The sequence below is a fragment of the Vicia villosa genome, unplaced genomic scaffold (assembly GCF_029867415.1).
Source record: "Vicia villosa cultivar HV-30 ecotype Madison, WI unplaced genomic scaffold, Vvil1.0 ctg.001829F_1_1, whole genome shotgun sequence".
Lineage (NCBI taxonomy): Eukaryota > Viridiplantae > Streptophyta > Magnoliopsida > Fabales > Fabaceae > Vicia > Vicia villosa.
In genome coordinates this window covers 119007-139588 of record NW_026705740.1, presented here as the reverse complement: position 1 = coordinate 139588, position 20582 = coordinate 119007, and the positions used below count along the sequence as shown (strand labels likewise).

Below are 20582 nucleotides of genomic sequence, written 5' to 3'. Positions count from 1 at the left end.
CGTGAGCTTAGCCGCAATCTGATCCAGCACATACGCAAAATCATTCTTTCTGATAGCTTTACCAGTTAACGGTATACCCAAGTATTTCCCGAAACTGTTAGTCTCTTTAATATTAGCAAGGTTAGCCAATTTAACTCTGACCCCTCTAGACACATTGTTGGAGAAAAGCATACTCGATTTTTCTTTACTAATTTCTTGTCCAGACATTTTGCAACATATCTCCAATGTTTCAGTAACACAAGAGACCTGATTCTCTGTTGCTTCACCAAAGATGAGCAAATCATCCGCAAACATTAGGTGCGAAATATTTACACCATTCTTTCCAATCTTGAAAGGCTTCCACTTTTTATTCATCACCGCCTGTTCAATCAAGTGCGACAACTTATCCATGCAGAGAACAAAAAGGTAGGGCGAAATTGGATCCCCCTGACGGATACCACGCTGAGGCCGAAAGAAAGGACTCTTGCTCCCGTTCCAGTTAACATTAGTTTCCACGCTAGTCACACCATGCATAATGACATTAATAATCTTAGCAGGGAAACCAACTTCCTCCAAAATCCTCCAAATAAATTCCCAATTCAATTTATCATAGGCCTTAGACAAATCTATCTTGACGGCAAAATAACCTTTTTTTCCCCTTTTTATTATGCATCGTATGCATTACTTCATTAGCAATAATAATATTTTCATGAATGGATCTCCCAAGCACAAATCCAGTTTGGTACGGGGACACAAGCTTCTCCATCACCGGCTTTAGCCTCCTCACCATCACTTTACTAATAACTTTGTAGATAGTGTTGCACAAGGAAATAGGCCGGAATTGTGTAACTTTCTGAGGATGATCAATCTTCGGAATAAGGCAAATATCCGTCTTGTTAATGTCTCCTATTCTGCTGGGATCATGCCAAACTTCTTTCACAAATTGACATATATTCTCACCAACAATTCCCCAAGCTTTTTGGTAAAAACCAGCCGGGAAGCCATCCGGTCCGGGAGCCTTCCACGGCTTCATAGAGAAAAGAGCCTCCTTGATTTCTGCATTGTTTAAATCCTCATTTAACATATTCAAACTGTTCTCCTCAAGCTTAGGAAAGCTTACTTGCATCTTCTGCCACTCACACCAATGCACAGGCCGAGCAAAAAGATCCTTATAGAAATTTGTTACATGGCTCTTCAAAGCCTCATGATCATTAATCCACTCACCTTGCTCATCTTTCAACATCAGAATCTTGTTCCTCTTTCTTCTCTGAATAGTCTTCATATGATAATATCTTGTGTTCCTGTCTCCGTCAGAAAGCCACATACTTCTGGATCGTTGATACCACATGAGTTCCTCTTGGTTCAAGATGCTGCTCAACTCACCTTGAAGCTTAACTTCAAGTCTCCTCATGCCTCCCACATTATCATAGCGCTGAAGCTTCCGCTGAACTCCATCCAGCCTATTAAGAATGTCAGCTTTTGTTCTCTTGACTTGATCAAAGGATGAAAATTTCCATTTCACGATGCCGTCAACCACGTTCTTTAGATTCTGGATCATGGGCATGTCCTTCTTCCACGACTCTTGCAACATGTCAAGGTATGTATCATTCATAATCCAAGCACTCTCAAATCTGAAAGGTCTCGGATGATTACTATGGCAATCTTCATGTAAACTAATAAGAATCGGATGGTGATCCGAAAACTCCACCCGCGTAAGGACCTTAACAAAGGAATCAGGAAATTTAAGTCTCCAGCTATCATTTGTTATGGCACGATCTAATTTCTCATAAATTCTCTGCCCACCATGATACACCGGCCCTCTCCATGTAAACTTAGGACCACGCGCTTCCAAGTCACTAAGATGACAATTATCCATCCTACCACGCATCCGATCACATCTATGAGTATTAGCTGGAATGCCTCCTTTTTTCTCAGTGATATGCGCAATATCATTGAAGTCCCCGACAACAATCCAAGGATCATTCATATTCTGAGCAATAGTTTCCAAAACCTCCCATAATTTCTTCTTGCTATTCTCATTAGGTCTAGCATAAATAGCCGTGAAGAACCAAGTAATGTCTCGAGCTACCACGACTTTGGTATGAAGAAATTGTTCGTCTTTCCCACACATATGAACAGTCAGTTCTTCAGATTTCCACGCCATAATAATACCTCCTGCAAAGCCAGAGTTATCCACACTTTCCATAGAGTCAAAACCTAGCCGTTTAATGTTTTTGTTAATCTTCAAAGGCTCACACCTAGTCTCGACTATCACCAGAATAAAGGGCTTATATTTGTCAACATACTGCTTACAAAACCTAAAGAAGGCTTTGTTAGCCGCACCTCTGCAATTCCAAACCATAATTTTCTTATTTGTATTCATCATTAACAATATATACAAGACAGAATATCCAACAACCATACTTCAGCTCATCAAAGGAGTCTCACAGACTTCCTCTAACGTGCCCTCTACACCCATCGCGTCACAACTAGCAGTAATATTTCCTCTAGATCCAGTGTCTATATGCTCTATGCTTGTGCCATAGAAAAATAAATTCTCCTTTCGAGAATTCTCATCAATATCTGGAGGTTTATCAATTGCAAAATTAGATACTACATCTGCATGAGAGCTATCTATCGCATGACTGCCACTTGGCTCTCCCATAACATGCATATCACGTGAGACATCATGACTAACCACCATACACCTTTTTTGACCCACTCCTGTATTATTCTCTCTCCCAATCAGATTGTACATATCACATTTTTCTACCACATTAAGTTCTCCTGGTTGGACATTTCCAAACATACCCTCCACTCCAGTTCTACTAATGCTGCTCCCTTTCTCCTTCGCTTGAATTTTTCCACGTGTAGCCAATGCAGTATTTTTATTAACTTTCTCCTGTCTCCTTCCTCCTTTACCAGTCATACTTTTTTGGCTGCCATCAGTGGGGCCTACCGTAACCTTGCCATTAATACCCAATCCGGTCAAAGATTCCACCAGATCCTCTTTTTGAAAGTTATTGGTTTTGCTCCTTAACTCACCCACGTCAGCTTCCTCCACGTCACCAGTATTAATCTCAGCAGATTCTCTTCCATGCACCATAAATGTTAAATTACTATTATCATTAATTTCCTTTTGATTCAGATCCTCACCATTAACATCCATTTCCTTACCATCAATAACCAGATCCTCATTTTCCAAAGCGAGAAAGCGAGATCCTCTCAATTTGGAATCATCATTAATTTGTGTCGGAGCATAGGATTTCCGGCCCTCCACCATCTTCCGCCCCCTCTTCTGTTTTTGCACCACCCGCCAAGGGCCTTCATCATCCTTGCTGTTACTCCTTCCCAAGTCTCTATTAACTGTGCTCGATTCTTTGCCTTTACCTCCATCTCCTTCCTGAATTCTGGTGTCCTCCTTAGCCTTCAATGGACAACTCTCTTTATAATGTCCATACTTCCCACACACCATACACAATAAATGGAGACCTTCATATTCAACCTTGTAGTTGCTTCCTTTAACACTAAACATAGCTAACAGAGGTTTTGACAAATCCACAGCCACACACACCCTCGCATATTTGCCTCTCTCCTGTTTAATTGTAGTTTTATCAACTTTTATAGTTCTTCCAATACGGTCCCCAAATACCTTCAAGGCTCGAGGATCGTAGTATTCTATTGGCAGGCCAGCAATTCTAACCCACACAGCAACTTCGTCAATAGTGTCAATTTCTGGTTGGAAATTTGGCCTCCAATTCTTCACTGTCAAGTAGTGATCATAAATGAACCATGGTCCATTCTCCATCGCTGCCTTCTTATCATCCTCATGCGAAAATGCAACTAGATAATAATCATTGCTAAGATCGATGATGCTTATGACTCCTTTCCTCACCCACATCTGATTTAGTCTGTTTTCAAGCGCTTTGAATCCAATCCTTCTTCCTAGAAGTTTGACAATGACCCCTCGCCTCCATGGACGCTGTATTCTCTTCTCCTCCTCTGCAGAAAATACAAAGTTGGGACAGTGTTGAAGCTTTTGGGTGTATTGAATTAGAATTTAACAGGATTTTAAAAGATTTTGTATAATAAAAAATATTGAATTATTCAATCATAACTTTTATAAAATTTAAATAATCTCGTTTATTCGGTTAAAATAATTATGATTTTTTTAGGATAATAAAATTCACCGATATTTAATTGAGATTTCTTATAGCTTAAAAAAAGTTTTTTAGTATTCAAATTTAGGGTAGTGCCATAGGAACACAATTGGTGACGGATGAATTTACAACACATATGTTGCGGATATCTTATGCTAGGATTCTAGTGGAAGTAGATATTATCCACAAGCTGATTGATGAAATTACTATCAAGGATCTTGAAGGAAGAAAATTGAAGCGAGCCATCTAATACGAATGGAGACCCAAATTCTGTGAGAAATTTCAGAAGGTTGGTCATCAATGTGGCATGGGAGGCAAGTAGAAAATATGGAAACCAAAGGCCCAACAAGGTGAACTCATACATGAAACTGTAGCTATCACTTCTAAGGATGATAAGCCAAAGCAAACTATGGAAAAAGAGGAGCAGAACTGGACATTTGTCAACAAAGCTGCAAAGGATAGAGATAAGCAGAAAATTGTCTATTGATAAAATATTTATTTAACAACAATATTTGATAGCTAATATATCAATTATGGGTGACAAATCAGGCGGTGGCCCGCACACACGCCAAAAAGTAGCAGGTTGGGTTTGGATTTTGGACCCGCCGCCCGCCTAAGCTCGCCATGCCAAAATTCGTCGCCCGCTAAAGCCCGCCTCACCTATTTGTTAAGCTCGTCTTGCCTTAAGCTTGTTCTTTTTTAGTTAATTCTAGTAATTCAAATTCTTGATAGTTTTATTTTATACATTTATTTGTAAATATATGTAATATTTTTTTAGGTAAAATTTATTTAAAAGATACTTTATAAAAAATTATTTTAAAAAATAAGTGAATAATTTAATTGGAAAAAAAAAAAGATTATTAATCTATTAAAAAAAAGGCGGGTAAGCCCTCCGTCCGCCAACTCCCCACCTTGGCGGGGCGGGCATGATTTTTATACCCATTTTACTTGGCGGGCATGTCCGCCCCACTCATTTTTTGGCCGGCTTTAGACGAGACGGACGCGGGACAGACGGCCCGTTTTGCCACCCCTAATATCATCGGTTTAAACTTGAAATACTTAATAAAATTAGCTGTTAAATTATGAGATTGTATGTGAAGTCTCTCAATCCTTTATAATAATAAATAAATAATTTCAAATAGGAACAAAATAATGTATTTTGTGATTGTCATGAATGAAGTAGGTTTATCTTAAAAAAGCTTGCTAGCAAATTCGTCCATACAACAAGAAGCAGATTTTGAAGCAACTTGTCTTAGCTCCAAAACACTTCTTCCCAACATCATTGCTATCTTCATTTCAAGTATTTCTCCATTTTCTCTTTTTTCCAAATCATTCTCTTCAAGTGTGCTTTCAATACTCTCGCTCAACATCCTGAAAAATCCACCACTGCTTCTGTACATTTCAAACACCATACCAACTTGTCCACCATGCTCTAAACCATTTATTGCACAAGCCATTGATCCTGCTAACAAAGGAACCATGGCTGACAAAAATCCATCACTATTTCCCACAAATGTAGAACCTATAGCTGCAATTCCAGTGAGTAATGGACCTGCTATTGCCAAACTCTTGTTAATCTTTAATGCTATGTTTCCAAGTCTCTCATAATCCTCTATGTCCTTTCTCTTCATAACTTCAATAACTTTTCTCAGTTCAGTTTCTAGTTCTTCACTCCATCCATTACTACTATTATTACTATTCCCCGTCATCATCTTTGTTTCTGCGGCATTTCCTTCTCTTCTTTTTTCAGGCCACCAAACAGCAGGTTCATATTTTGCAGGAAACTTTTCAAGCATAGCTCCTCCTAACAAAGGAAGTGGATAAGCTTTGTCAAGAGCCAACACTTTCTCCATTGAAGATTCCACATCTTCCTCGGTAATAAGATTACCAAGAGTGATTTTGGTTTGGATTTGAGTCCAAAGTTGTCTAAACAATCTTGTAGCATTGCGTTGTTCTTCGGCGAGTTGCGAAGGCTGAATCTTGTTCATGACAAGTAGCATGCAAGTTGCCGCAGAAAACAGAAGAGTGGATGATAGTTTCAGAGCCAAAAATTGTGCACCAACAGCACCAGTTGCAGCTGCAACACCGGTTAATGTTGTAGCAGTGAGTGTAATCATGTTGATATTATTTAGAAGTAGTTCATTCCAATTCTGACGCTGTTCGCCTATGTTTTTGTGCATTTCGATTCTGTCGGATACAGCTTCTAAGATAGCATAGAGTTGCATGGAGGAGTTGTTAGAGATTGCAGAATTGGACAAATCATTTTTTTCAAGTATTGGTAAAGGAACTGAGTCCGTGAAGGTACTTAACCCTTCCATCAGCTTTGATCTAGTGAGTATATGTTTCTTTGGAAGTACATAATTGGGTCTTGGGACATGGATTGAGGCCTTTACATTTACTCTCTTAGAAGAAAATAAAGAAAATGAAGAAAATGTTGTTGAGGTGTGCATGGAAGCCATGAAAATATAAGAAGGATTTTACGTGTATGCTGTGTTTTGATTTGTGTTTAGTATATAGTGAGGAATGGTTTATATATACTATGTTTTAATATGGTGACAGGGTGGATTTGTGTTTGAGTTGAAGAGTTATGTGAGTATTAAACAAAGTTTCCTTTTTCTATATTAAATGTTATGTAGTTCTATACATAAAGAATAAAATAACATATTTTGAGTATTAAAAAATGAAGTGAATGAATAAATGTTGTATGGAATTAGAACATGCTGTAAGGAAATGAATGGACAAGAATCGATGATGTTGTAAGAAACTAAAACAGTATTCTCAGCTTAGAAAAACATGTTCCCAAATGCGAAGACATTTATTTTTTGTGTGAAATTAAAAATTTGTTGGAACAGTTGGAAGAAGAATATGTCATGCCAGATATAATTTGGATGTGTAGAATTGAACTGAAAATGACAGGAGTTGAATTGACTGGAGCTGGGAGCTAATATTGACAAAGTCATGACAGGAATGATGGTAATATTGTTGATCAAGCAGCATATGAACTCTTCATTATCTTACTAAATAGAATGATTTGAAGAAAGAAAATATAACTTGCTGTGTTTTGTAAGTATTGGTTATTTGAGGATATATTACTAAAATATTGTTGGTTATTTCAATGGTTAATTAGTTTTTCTTTCTGTTAATGGCTGGATCAGATTGATCAGCTTCTGTATATAAGCAAAATTATGATAGTATTTTAAGGAAGCCATAGCCTTGGACAATTATAAGCCTAACATCACATCATACAAATAATATATAAATTTAGAGCAGGAGGGTTATTTATTATTCTTGTAACTTGTAATCTTGTTTAAGGAGAAAGAAAAGAATAGCAGTTATAACCAACCCTTGTTGTTCTTCGTGTTTATCATCTTTTCTACCCTTGTGTGTTTCTTGATCACAAAGAAACAGTTATACTTTGTTCATCGAGGCATCCTTTTTCACAACAAATTGGTGTAGTGAGCGTGGAAAAGATGCCTTCAACAAATTATGAGATTGAAAAGTTCACCGGAGTGAACGATTTCGGTCTGTGGCGCTTGAAGATGAAAGCCCTACTGATTCAGCAGGGTTGTTTGGAAGTGTTGAAGGGAGCGGCGGCGGCTATGGACGTTGCATTAACAAAAAGAGAGAAGACGACCATGATCGAGAAAACACACAATGCAATTTTGTTGATCCTTGGTGATAAGGTTCTCCGGCAGGTATCAAAGGAGACGATGGCATCAGGGTTATGGGTGAAACTTGAAAGTTTATACATGACCGAATCGTTGATAAATCGACTCTACCTGAAGCAAGCTTTGCATTCATTCAAGATGATTGAAGACAGAGTATTGGCTGAGCAGTTGGATATGTTCAACAAGCTGATTCTTGATCTTGAAAATATTGATGTGACGATCGATGATGAAGATCAAGCGTTGTTAATGTTGTGTGCTTTACCTCGATCACATGCTCACTTCAAAGAAACTCTCATGTATGGAAGGGAGTCCCTGGCCTTTGAAGAAGTGCAATCAGCCCTGTATTCTAAGGACTTGAATGAACGAAAGGAGCATAAACCTTCGACTATTGGTGAAGATTTGGCTGTTAAGGGAAAATTCTTGTGAAAGGGTGCTAAGTTTGACAAGAAGAAAGGTAAGAGTCAGCAGAAGTCTTACAATGGCGAAGCATTTGGTATTCGATGTTATCATTGTAAGAAGGAGGGTCACACAAGAAAGATATGCCCTGAACTCCTGAAAGATCATGGAGTTAAGGATAATGGCAACACTGCCATTGTTCAAGATGATTTTGAATCATCTAATGTTCTTGTGGTTTCAAGTGGTGACTCGAGTAAGGAGTGGATTATGGATTCAGGTTGCACTTGACACATGACTCCAAACAAAGACTTGTTCGAGGAATTATGTGATCAAGATGGTGGATTTGTATTGCTGGGAAACAACAAAGCTTGCAAGATTGAAGGTGTTGGATCTGTGAGATTCAAGCTCCATGATGAGTCACTAAGGTTGTTTTCAGGTATGTTCCTAATTTGAAGAGAAATTTGATTTTTCTTGGTGAATTCGACAAGAAAGGATATGTTTTCCAAGGAGAGAAAAGTATCCTAAGAGTCATGAAGGGGTCGAAGGAAGTCTTAGGAGGCGTGAAGAAACAAGGCTTGTATACCCTTGAGGCTGAAGTTATAAGTGGTTCGACAAATGTTGCATCCACAAAACCTTTGTAAAAAACATAAATTTGGCACATGAGATTGGGCCATGTCAGTGAAAGGGGTCAGGTAGAATTAGGGAAACAAAATCTGCTTGGTGGAGACAAAGTCGAAAAGCTGAAGTTTTGTGAACCCCGTGTACTTGGAAAATATTGCAGAGTGAAGTTCAACAAAAGCAAACAAAGAACACATGGATCCCTTGATTAAGTCCATGCTAATCTTTAGGGCCTGCAAGGTTTCCATCACAATCAGGAGTAAGGTGTTTTCTATCCATAGTAGATGATTATTCCAGAAAATTATGGGTTTTCATCTAGAAGACTAAGGATGAAACTTTTGAGAATTTCAAAAGTTGGAAGACTCTGGTCGAAAATCAGACTGGAAGAAAGGTCAAGAGGTTGAGAACTGATAATGGCCTTGAGTTTTGTTGGAGCGGTAAAGCGGCAAGCAACAAAAGTTTTGGAAATATTTATCCGGGAATTTATCGTCTCCACAGGAACTAGTGCATTGAACTGTCGTTCAACAGTTTCCGCAATTATGAGTTTGGATTAAATTGGTGAAGCATAAAACCATAAAAGTAAATATCAACACAAAAAGAATTCATTCTTTAGAGAGAAGAAACTATCAAGTATTGCATATAATCTACTCTTCACAAACTTAAACTTATTGACCGAATATACTCAACTTGTAACCTATCAATATTACCACATGTCAACAACACAACCCACAATATTATCTAAGTGACGATCTCTCAGACACCTAAACAACACATGAGAAATCCGAGCTTCCCGTAAATGTCGATCTCTCAGACAAACACGACCACTCAGACGCATTAAGCACTGACACAAAGTGATTATCAACCTAATCCATCTCTGCAATTAAGTTAATAGAAAATCATCCTAGATAAGCATTAGAGCCCTACATCTCTATAGCAACTCAAACACATAGCAACAATGCAACAATCTAAGACAATAATCCATAAAAATATGAAAGCAAGCTTTATATAACAAAATAGTCAACAAATATACATGAGATCAAAGTATATACATAACAAAACTCACAAAAGAAACTACAAAGAGAAGAAATGGAGAAAAACCCAAAAATCTCCCGGTTTGTCGACTTCGATTGATGAAGGATTCAACCCCGGATCATCCATTTGAACGCTCCAATGTGTTTTCTAGCATCATTCCACTCAAAAAATGCTATTGGATGGATTGGAGCTCTAAACAATCCAACCATACCTCCAAAAATGTGATTTTTCTACCTTAAAACACGTTTCTGCCGACACTGCTTCGCCCGGCGACTAAAATGGTTCGCCCGGCGACTCCAGACAGTAAGTTGGCACATTTTTGGGTCGGTTGGGCTCGCCCGGCGAGCCATTTTTTCGCCCGGCGAGACACACCAGTACATCAAAAAGTTCTGCACTGTTTCGGTCATGACTCGAGAACCGTAACTCCGATTTGCGCCCGGTTCGAAGCGTTGGAAAGCTTATTCCATGCTCTATCCAATAATGAATGAATATCAACTAAATTGATGATTTATTTTTATTTGATTTTGAGATTTATTCGACGATTCGTTGGTTCCGTCGCTCAAAATTGCGCGTTTTGAAGTCGTGTCTTTGGCACTTTATTGCTCGTGCTCCAAAAGCGACTTGATATCTACAAAATGAATAGAAAACTATCAAATGGTATATAAATGAATAAAAACTCAATTAAATTCTATTTATACATATTTATACAAAAAGCGGGGAATTATTCAGAGAATATAATACAAAAGAATCGATAAGTGCCACAAAACAATAGTAAAAATAACGAATTTATGGTACTCAACACTCTCCCCAACTTTACACTTGTTTGTCCTCAAACAAGAAACAAACAACTCAAAGAAACGAAAGCAATCAACCAAAGAATCACGAATCGACAAGTTTTGAAAAACGGAAACAGATGTATGGCTCAAATGAAAAATGGTACACACAAAGTAAATACTTACCACTAAACTAGAATGATAACATAAACATGAAACAAACGCAAAGTACAAATAATATACCAAACATTCTAAAACAATACTAGTTCAAAAATGAATCACACCTAGCAAAATGAAATCATCGATAGATGACAAACACACAAAATAAGGTAATTTCACTCATCCACAATCTTGCAAACAAAAGACTAAATTATGCAGTCATCCAAAAATTATGTTGAAAACACAAATGCAAGAATCACAAGGACTTTTCAAGGTTGTAATGTGGCTTGGTTAAGAAACAAGGGATAATTCCTAAGGCTAATTGAAACAAAATTTTGCCCAAACCTAAGGGAGTGATCAACTCACAAAAGTTCAAACACAAAATTTCAATCAAACTTCCTCATCAACCCACATTTCACACCAAAGCACCATACTTATTTGCACAATTATTCAAACTCTTTTTTTTCTTTTTTAAAACTTTTCTCTTTTTTCTTTCTTTTTCTTTTCACTTTTTTTTTCACATATTTTTTTTCTTTTCTTTCAACCTCATAGCAATCAACCAATAAGTACACAATCATTCTCTCCCCAACTTGAATTCAACCATATTATCAAAATGTGAATACTCCCTACTTTCTAAGGCAAGGTAAAAATTCAAACCAAAAATCATGGTTAAGGGTTCAAGAAAACAAAGAATCAACATCCATACAAAAATGAGAACCAAACACTCATAGACAAGCATTTAGCAAAAACAACATGGACATTGACAAAAAGGCTCAAAGGAGGTACTAATGATCACACACTCACAAGGTGAATTGTCTATTTGGCCAAGGTAGTTGTGCTCAAAATGAAACAAAAATGCCTTGATCCTTTTCATGCTTTCATATAATCAACACAAACAAAAGATTAAGCATAATAAAATCCAGTTAGAACAAGAATGTGGTCTCCAGCATATGTAAATAATGGAAAGCTACCTCACAAAAAGGGTAGGAACTAAAGTGATTCACAAACGAACAAGTATACAAAAGAATGAATGACATAGAAATTGTAAAAAACTTAAGTAACATGAATATGCTAAAGTCTAGAAAGCGATAAAAACATACCTTGAATGTGTACAAAACTTTAACAAAATCATTACCATACACTCGCAAGTTGAAACTATCAAACTTGGAAAATCACCTTAAATTTCTCAAGCTACTCAAAACAAGCTCAAAGACAAACACACAACTATTAATATACACAAACTAAAAGACCGGATGAAATTGTCTAAACAAATTTAAAAGTGAAGATATGAAATTTAAGAACTGGTCCGATCTAAATTTGTTTAGACAATTGCATCACACTACCTAAACTAAACACAAACTAAAAAGAATAAACATGCTTGTTTTCCGTCGTAAGCTCGACGCCTGTTATTAAAGAAAGTTCCTTCAAGTTACTTCCGTCCGGCTATTCCTAACAACACACAAGCAAACGTGAAAAGAACAAACAATGATATAACAAATTCACAACTTTAAGTATAAATATAAACAAGTAAGACTATACAATATGTGCGATATATACAAAACTCAAAACAAAAGAAACTATTGCGATGCAAGTTCAATAAAACACCAATCCCCGGCAACGGCGCCATTTTGTTGGAGCGGTAAAGCGGCAAGCAACAAAAGATTTGGAAGTATTTATCCGGAAAAAATTATCGTCTCCACAGGGACTAGTGCATTGAACTGCCGTTCAACAGTTTCTAAAGTTATGAGTTTGGGTTATAATGGGTTTAGACGGTAAATGCGGAAATTTAACTTATGAACACAAAATAAATTCATTCTTCAAATAGAAGAAACTATCAAGTATTGCATATAATCTACTCTTCACAAACTTAAACTTATTGACCGAATATACTCAACTTGTAACCTATCAATATTACCACATGTCAACAACACAACCCACAATATTATCTAAGTGACGATCTCTCAGACACCTAAACAACACATGAGAAATCTGAGCTTCCCGTAAATGTCGATCTTTCAGACAAACATGACCACTCAGACGCATTAAGCACTGACACTAAGTGATTATCAACCTAATCCATCTCTGCAATTAAGTTAATAGAAAATCATCCTAGATAAGCATTAGATCCCTACATCTCTATAGCAACCCAAACACATAGCAACAAAGCAACAATCTAAGATAATAATCCATAAAAATATGAAAGCAAGCTTTATATAACATAATAGTCAACAAATATACATGAGATCAAAGTATATACATAACAAAACTCACAAAAGAAACTACAAAGAGAAGAAATGGAGAAAAACCCAAAAATCTCCCGGTTTGTCGACTTTGATTGATGAAGGATTCAACCCCGGATCATCCATTTGACAGCTCCAATGTGTTTTCTAGCATCATTCCACTCAATAAATGCTATTGGATGGATTGGAGCTCTAAAAAATCCAACCATACCTCCAAAAATGTGTTTTTTCTACCTTAAAACACGTTTCTGCCGACACTGCTTCGCCCGACGACTAAAATGGTTCGCCCGACGACTCCAGACAGCAAGTTGGCACATTTTTGGGCCATAACTCGAGAACCGTAACTCCGATTTGCGCCCGGTTCGAAGCGCTGGAAAGCTTATTCCATGCTCTATCCAATAATGAATGAATATCAACTAAATTGATGATTTATTTTTATTTGATTTTGAGATTTATTCGACGATTCGTTGGTTCCGTCGCTCAAAATTGGGCGTTTTGAAGCCGTGTCTTTGGCACTTTATTGCTCGTGCTCCAAAAGCGACTTGATATCTACAAAATGAATAGAAAACTATCAAAAATAAATGAATAAAAACTCAATTAAATCCTATTTATACATATTTATACAAAAAGCGGGGAATTATTCAAAGAATATAATACAAAAGAATCCATAAGTGCCACAAAACAATAGTAAAAATAACGAATTTATGGCACTCAACAAGTTTTGCAATGAGGCATTCGACTACTTTTGTGCTGCCTCTGGGATTGCAAGGCATAGAATTACTGCAGGAACTCCACAACAAAATGGTTTGGCTGAAAGGTTTAATCGAACTATTTTAGAGAGAGTTAGATGCATGTTGACTAGTGCTGGGTTAAAGAATGTGTTCTGGGCTGAGGCTGTTTCGACAGCAACATATATGATAAACAGATGTCCTTCGACATCATTATATATGAAGACACCTGAAGAAGTTTGGTTGGGACATCTACCAGATCTTGAAAGACTGAGAGTATTTGACTGCGTAGTGTAGCAACCTGCCTAAAAATTATAACTTAGAGAGTCGCCACCTATTCTGAAGGGCGAATAGGAAACCCTACGCAGTATAGAGATCAGGGTAAGATACTATATTCAGGTCGAGGGAAGGTGTTAGGCACCCTCAACCCTTTCCTATTGGCTTTGAATCTAAGGTAAAGGTTTATAGCAAAAAATTTGAGGTTTAATAGCTAAAGAATTGAATAAGGGAAAATTGAGATTTTAGGGAGGGGACTCGCCTTGTTGCCAAGGGCCTACGTACCTTCTTATGGAGGATCAGAGTCTACGTAGTTCGGGCACAGGGTTGTACGCCTTAGAATTGAATTTGATTATGGAGGTGTTTGAAGTTGTTTTTGAAGTTGTTTTAAAATGCGAAGTTCGAAGGTATTTTGAATTACCTTATCGTAGTTGTGAACATCGCAGTGTTTTAAAGGATGTAAATCCGTAGTTTTAGAGTGTCTTGAATGTTTTGAGTTTTGGGCGTACAACCCTGATTTTAATTTGTACTATTAACCGCGATAATCGATTGATTCAATTACCATAGTTAACAGATTAATAGTTGTATCATTACCAATTCTAATTGATTGATTCAATTATCACTAATAATGAATTATAGTATTTTTTAGAAATTTAAATGATTTAATCTGTATCATTACCCCTCGTAATCGATTGATTCGATTAAAAATGATAATGAATTAAGATGAAGAAAATAGGCTAATCATCGCAACCAATAAAAATGGTTGAAACCCTTTAGCCAAATAAGTTTATTTTAATTTATATTTAATTAAAGAATTAAATAGTTAATTGATTATTACCCATCGCGACCGATTAATTCAGTCGAAACGAATAACAATTAAATTCCTAATATTTTGGCCAAATGGCCAATGGGATTGGGCATATCCTAATATGTTAATGACCTTGACAGGGTTTTTATGACTTATGAATAATTAACTAAATTAATCGACATAATCGAATAATCAGGAAAATAATTCTAAACCCTAATTCTAATTGAATAATTCTAACCCTAATTGAATAATTTGATTAAAACTAACACAATTTAATTATCAATTTAATCTAACTAATTAAATAAAAATAGATAAATAAATAAACCTGGAAATGGTTCTGTGCAGCTGACCTTTGAAGCTCCATGGTATGCCCTCAATCCCTGATGCGTTAGATTGGAATCATTGGTGATCCAATGGCTGATAACGAGGCTCCTCCATAGTCTTGCGTTGGGGTCATTGTACCGAATCTGTAAGCTGAATAACTCAAAAAATATTGTCACCAGCCTCCGGCGAGGTTGCATTATGGATGTTCTGAATGCACCTCTCCCTGCCTGAAGCTTGTGTTTCGCTCCTTGTGATCTCAGGGACGTGAATGGGCACTTGGTTTGTGTTAAAACTTGCTGGAAAGCTTCCTTGATCGTGCCCTAAAATTCTATCTTTTGAAGTTCTTAGAATAGGGTCTTTTGCCACAGATTTTCAGCCCCCTTCACGTTAGGATTCTTATGCCCATATATACTAAGTCATTAGGTCAGTTTATGGGCTCCTCTTTTCCTTATGAGAAAGATCCAATTTAATTGAAAATTAAACTCTCTTTTTTTATTTTTTTGAAGGATCTCTCTTCCTATCCATGAACCACGAATTTGGGCCCTTGTGGATGTATCTTTAGGTCCTTGGGTGATTTAAAATGAATCCTTTTGATTTGCTTCACATCTTTTGGATTTTACTTAAATTAATTTGCTTTTTTTTAATGAATAAAATACAAAATAAATTAAATAATAGTCCAAAAATGTGTGAGTGAATTTATAGGTCCTATATGAGCTCATAATCATGTTTGAGATTCAAAAGTTTGGCCCATTCATTCAAAATTGTGAAAAATTGCTTATTAGGGTTTCATGCATTTCTTGAAATTCGACCAACTTGTGCGCATCATATCTCCCTCCATTTTAATCATATGAATGCATTCTAGAATTTTTTTTAGAAAGCCCAAAGAGTCCTCTAAATGACCTTTTCGGTTTCATCTCAATTGAAGCTTCCGTGCTCAAGTTATGAGCTTTGACCCAAAAGGTGTTTTTGTCGACCTTTTCGGAGGACCTGTAATGTTTCCGTCCATATCTCCCAAATAGCATTTCTTGATCTTGGGCCTAACATCAAAGTTGTAGAGGATGAAATTTCCTTGAGGATAGGCTTTGGTTGATGAATTTCTGACAAACCATGTGAGAGTTATGACCGGTCAAAGTTGCATTGGCTTTCTCCTTTTTAAAAACCCTATTCAAACCTTTGATTAGAAGAGAGTGTTTTGAGTTTAACCCTTGAGCCTCGAACCCCTTAAGATGAAATGAGACGGCAAATTTTGGGGTATGACAGCTGCCCCTGTTCAATCTTCTTGAACCTGGAGAGCCAGATAGGCACGTCTGCCTATCGTGATCTAAAGGTAGAAGATGATTGGACACTGAAATGCCCTAAAATTTGCATTTATCGAGGAGAACTTCCGTGGGAGATGGGCTTACAGATGTCACCCAGGGTAAATATCACTCCTTCTTCTCTTTTTTTTTTGCGAAGCAGATGCTCCTTTTTTTTAGGAGCTACACATTTTGATCGTAGCGTGGCCTGAAAAGGCAGTTTTGACTTTATGCAATGCTTATGATGCATGCGATGCATGATGCAGTGAGCTTCTCAAAATAAATGAGAGCGGTGTATGTATATGCAATATGTATGAATGAAGTATGTAAGTTGAAATGATGCATGATTGTTAGTTATGTTAATTGAAGTATGTTAGTAACTCTGAAAAGAAAGATATCACCTTTGATTGTTGTTGATGATGTTTTGAAAGATATCACTGCCGAGGGACTAACGTGATAAACCCAGTTGAGGAATCGTTTGAAAAATCTTGTATGTCTGGAAAAGCTCCTAGAAAGGATGGAATACGTCTTGAAGAAGACTTCCTGGAAAGGTTCCTGAAAAGGAATAGCGAGGACCTTCTGTTGGTTGTGTAATTGGCTTGCTATGGTCAGCAAGCTTCCGCAGTTTGTGAACCCCCACTTACTATAGTTCTAGTAAGTTTCCGTAGTTTGTGAACCCCCACTTACTGTAGTTCTGGTAAGTTTTCGTAGTTTGTGAACCCCTCACTTACTATAGTTCTAGTAAGTCTTCGTAGTTTGTGAACTTCTCACTTACTATAGTTCTAGTAAGTCTTCGTAGTTTGTGAACTTCTCACTTACCATAGTGCTGGTAAGCTACTCGCAGTTTGTGAACTTCTCACTTACCATAGTGCTGGTAAGCTACTCGCAGTTTGTACCTCTCACTTACCATAGTTCTGGCAAGTTACATCGCGATTTGTACCTCTCACTTACCATAGTTCTGGCAAGTTACATCGCAGTTTGTACCTCTCACTTACCATAGTTCTGGCAAGTTACATCGCAGTTTGTACCTCTCACTTACCATAGTTCTGGCAAGTTACATCGCAGTTTGTACCTCTCACTTACCATAGTTCTGGCAAGTTACATCGCAATTTGTACCTCTCACTTACCATAGTTCTGGCAAGTTACATCGCAGTTTGTACCTCTCACTTACCATAGTTCTGGCAAGTTACATCGCAGCTTGGACCCCAATAGGATTGCTTGCTATAATTCTAGCAAGTTCACCTGCACCGACAAGGTTATCGGCGAATATCATCGCAGAATTTACCTGTTTCACCAGGGTTATCTGCGAGTGTTATCGTAGAATTTAGCTGTACCCCCAATAGGGTTATTCGCGAGTGTTGTCGCGAAATTTACCTATGTCACCAGGGTTATCTGCGAGTGTTATCGCAGAATTTACCTGTATCACCAATAGGGTTATTCGCGAGTGTTGTCGCAAAATTTACCTATGTTATCAGGGTTATCTGCGAGTGTTATCGCAGAATTTACCTGTACCACCAATAGGGTTATCCGCGAGTGTTATCGCGAAATTTACCTATGTTATCAGGGTTATCTGCGAGTGTTATCGCAGAATTTACCTGTACCACCAATAGGGTTATCCGCGAGTGTTATCGCGAAATTTACCTATGTAGAATTTTGTTTTGTAAATGCGTATGCATCATGCTTATGCGTTATGCACATGCCCCCGTTGTTTGTATAATGCGTATGTGTGAATGCTTACACATGTATATGTTGTATGTATACTGATGAAACGGTCAGACGAGGACTGACTACCAGACGGGAACTGGACTTTGTAATGGTTTGGATTGCCAATAAAAATTGGGCTTTTGTGATATGTATATGCTAATGCTAATGCGTATGCATGTATGCTAATGCTGATGCAATCTCATGGTTTTATCTCCTCAAACCCTTTGAACTTGTTTATTCCATGCTTGCACTTATACCCTGACTATGCTTATGCTGGCTTTGTAATGTTTATGTATGCTTATGCATATGCGTATGCTTGGTTGACGTAATGAGTGGAACGAAGTAATGTCTTCTGTAAGATTACCCGAAAAAGGTCTTTTGAATGGATGTGAATGTTTGTCTTGAAGAAGACCACATAAAGAGTTACGGTGTAATGTATCAACCAATGTATGTAATGCGTGATTTGTATGTATTTGTGTGATGCTCCAACGGTAGGTTATTAATAACCAAAGCGTATATAGTTCGCTGGAGTTGCAGGTCTGTTTGCTAGGATGGGGTGTGTCATACCCCAAAATTTGCCCATACTATTTCTCATGTGCAAGTTCAAATCAATGCACAAGGTTCCTAGAACACTTCCATATGATAAAAATTGAGAGAGTTATGACTTGGTGATATTGGCCATATTTTGAGAAAACGCATAAAACAAATACTGAGTAAATTCATCTTTTTTTAAAGGGGCCTAAGTTTTGTGATTCAAACTTGTTCCAAAAGGTCATCCATGACCCATAATCCATTCAACCATTTTTTAGTATTTATTATCTATTTTATTTTGAATTTAAATTCAATTTAAAATTCAATAAAATATTAAAAATATGCAAAGATTATATTTGGATTCCAAGTGTGATTCAAAATCTCACCAAAATCAAAGGAAATTAATTGGATTTTATTTAAGGGATAATTGGCTAAATTTGGTACCAATCTAGCAAGTTTCCCTCGAAAATCAATCAAGAAGATTTCACAAATCAATCTTGCCAATTGCAAAGATTTAGACCAATTCTGTTGACCTACTTGAATCCCCATAAATACCTAGATTAATTCAGAGGCAAGGAGGAGTTTTTGGCTGGGCAAGAGAACCTGAACCGAATCCTTAAAATTCTCCCAAAAAATCCACATCGTTTCCTCAATTGCAGCGAAGTTCAAAGCTTGTTACCGATTGATTACGTATCTTGGATGCTTCCTGAAGGCGTTTGAAGCATCTGCAGAGTCGCACGCGTCAAGCATCACCGCTAAAATCACTCACGGTTTGCCTTTTTTTTGTTTTAATTCAATCGCATCAATTTACGCATCATGAGCATGTTTTGATCATGTGTTTACGTTTGTATGAGTGTTTGGTTCGTTTCTGGATAATTGGATCGAAGTTTAAGTGCAGGTTCGGCCCCCCACCATTTTTAGGGTTTATGAACCTCAAATTAGGGATTTCGGATGGAGGCGAAATCGACCCAAATTAATGGCCCCATTTGATTCGCAGTACCGTTTATAGTTGATTTTGATTGTTAGTTGTGTTGTTTTGAGCGTGATTTGCAGATTTGATGAGGGAGGGTCTACGGCCACGCACGAGAAACCGTTGCCTAAAAGCTGTTATATTTTTCCAGAAACTCAACGAGGAAGAAGAAGTGGCCTGGGCGCGCAAAGCTTGTTTAAATTCCTGAATTAATTTGGTTTTTTCTATATAGTATATTACGTTTATGTTATTATCATCAAATGACAATTGGTTCAGTGGTAACAGGAGCGCGTTAAGGCTTACATGTACAAGGTCAGGGGTTCGACCCCTGCGCGTGACAAGCTATTATTTTTGGGTTTGTTTTCTTTAAGTGTTCATGCAGATCCTGTGTGCGATGCGCGTAGGCATTACTATACACCCTCAAGATCCGACCGTCAAATCTGCAGCGTTTTGGATCAAGCGTACCAGGGTTGAAGGATTATCACATGGGCATTCAGTCTCACCACACTCAAGCATCAGCTAAGTTTCTTTCAAATTTTATTTATTTATTATTACATAAGCTTGTTTTTTATTTAATTATATATCTATATGCAATTCTTTCTTTATATTTTCCTTTTACAAAACATTTTATTAAATTTCTTTTTCTTTTCATAAATAATAAAAATCATATTTTTATATATTTATCTTATCTTATTTATTTATTTTATTTATATTAATTATTAAAATTAGTTTTTATTCATTTAAAATTCTTTAAAAATTCATATATATTTTATTTCAATTCCAAAAATTCCTAAAAAATTTTATTTCTTACACTCGATTCAATCTTTTGTCCCGATTTAATTAATTAGGTCGCAAGACCAATAATTAATTAAATCAATTTACCATTATACTCGATTTGAATCCTAATTAGGGTTTGCCCTA

General features: G+C 37.0%; 2 protein-coding genes across 2 annotated transcripts; both read right to left on the bottom strand.

The window, feature by feature from the left end:
* Positions 1-2404: 2404 nt before the first annotated feature.
* On the bottom strand, positions 2405-3880 carry LOC131636777 (uncharacterized). Its single transcript, XM_058907375.1, has one exon. The coding sequence runs from the start codon at positions 3878-3880 to the stop codon at positions 2405-2407; it is 1476 nt and encodes a 491-aa protein (XP_058763358.1).
* A 1449-nt stretch (positions 3881-5329) lies between these two features.
* On the bottom strand, positions 5330-6598 carry LOC131636787 (probable F-box protein At4g22030). The gene has a single exon (XM_058907386.1). It carries the CDS (start codon positions 6596-6598, stop codon positions 5330-5332), a length of 1269 nt encoding a protein of 422 aa, XP_058763369.1.
* Between the last annotated feature and the right edge of the window lie 13984 nt (positions 6599-20582).

Excerpts from the sequence above, each read along its gene's own strand:
- LOC131636787 (XM_058907386.1), bottom strand. The coding sequence starts at position 6,598 with ATGGCTTCCATGCACACCTCAACAACATTTTCTTCATTTTCTTTATTT.
- LOC131636777 (XM_058907375.1), bottom strand. The coding sequence starts at position 3,880 with ATGTGGGTGAGGAAAGGAGTCATAAGCATCATCGATCTTAGCAATGAT.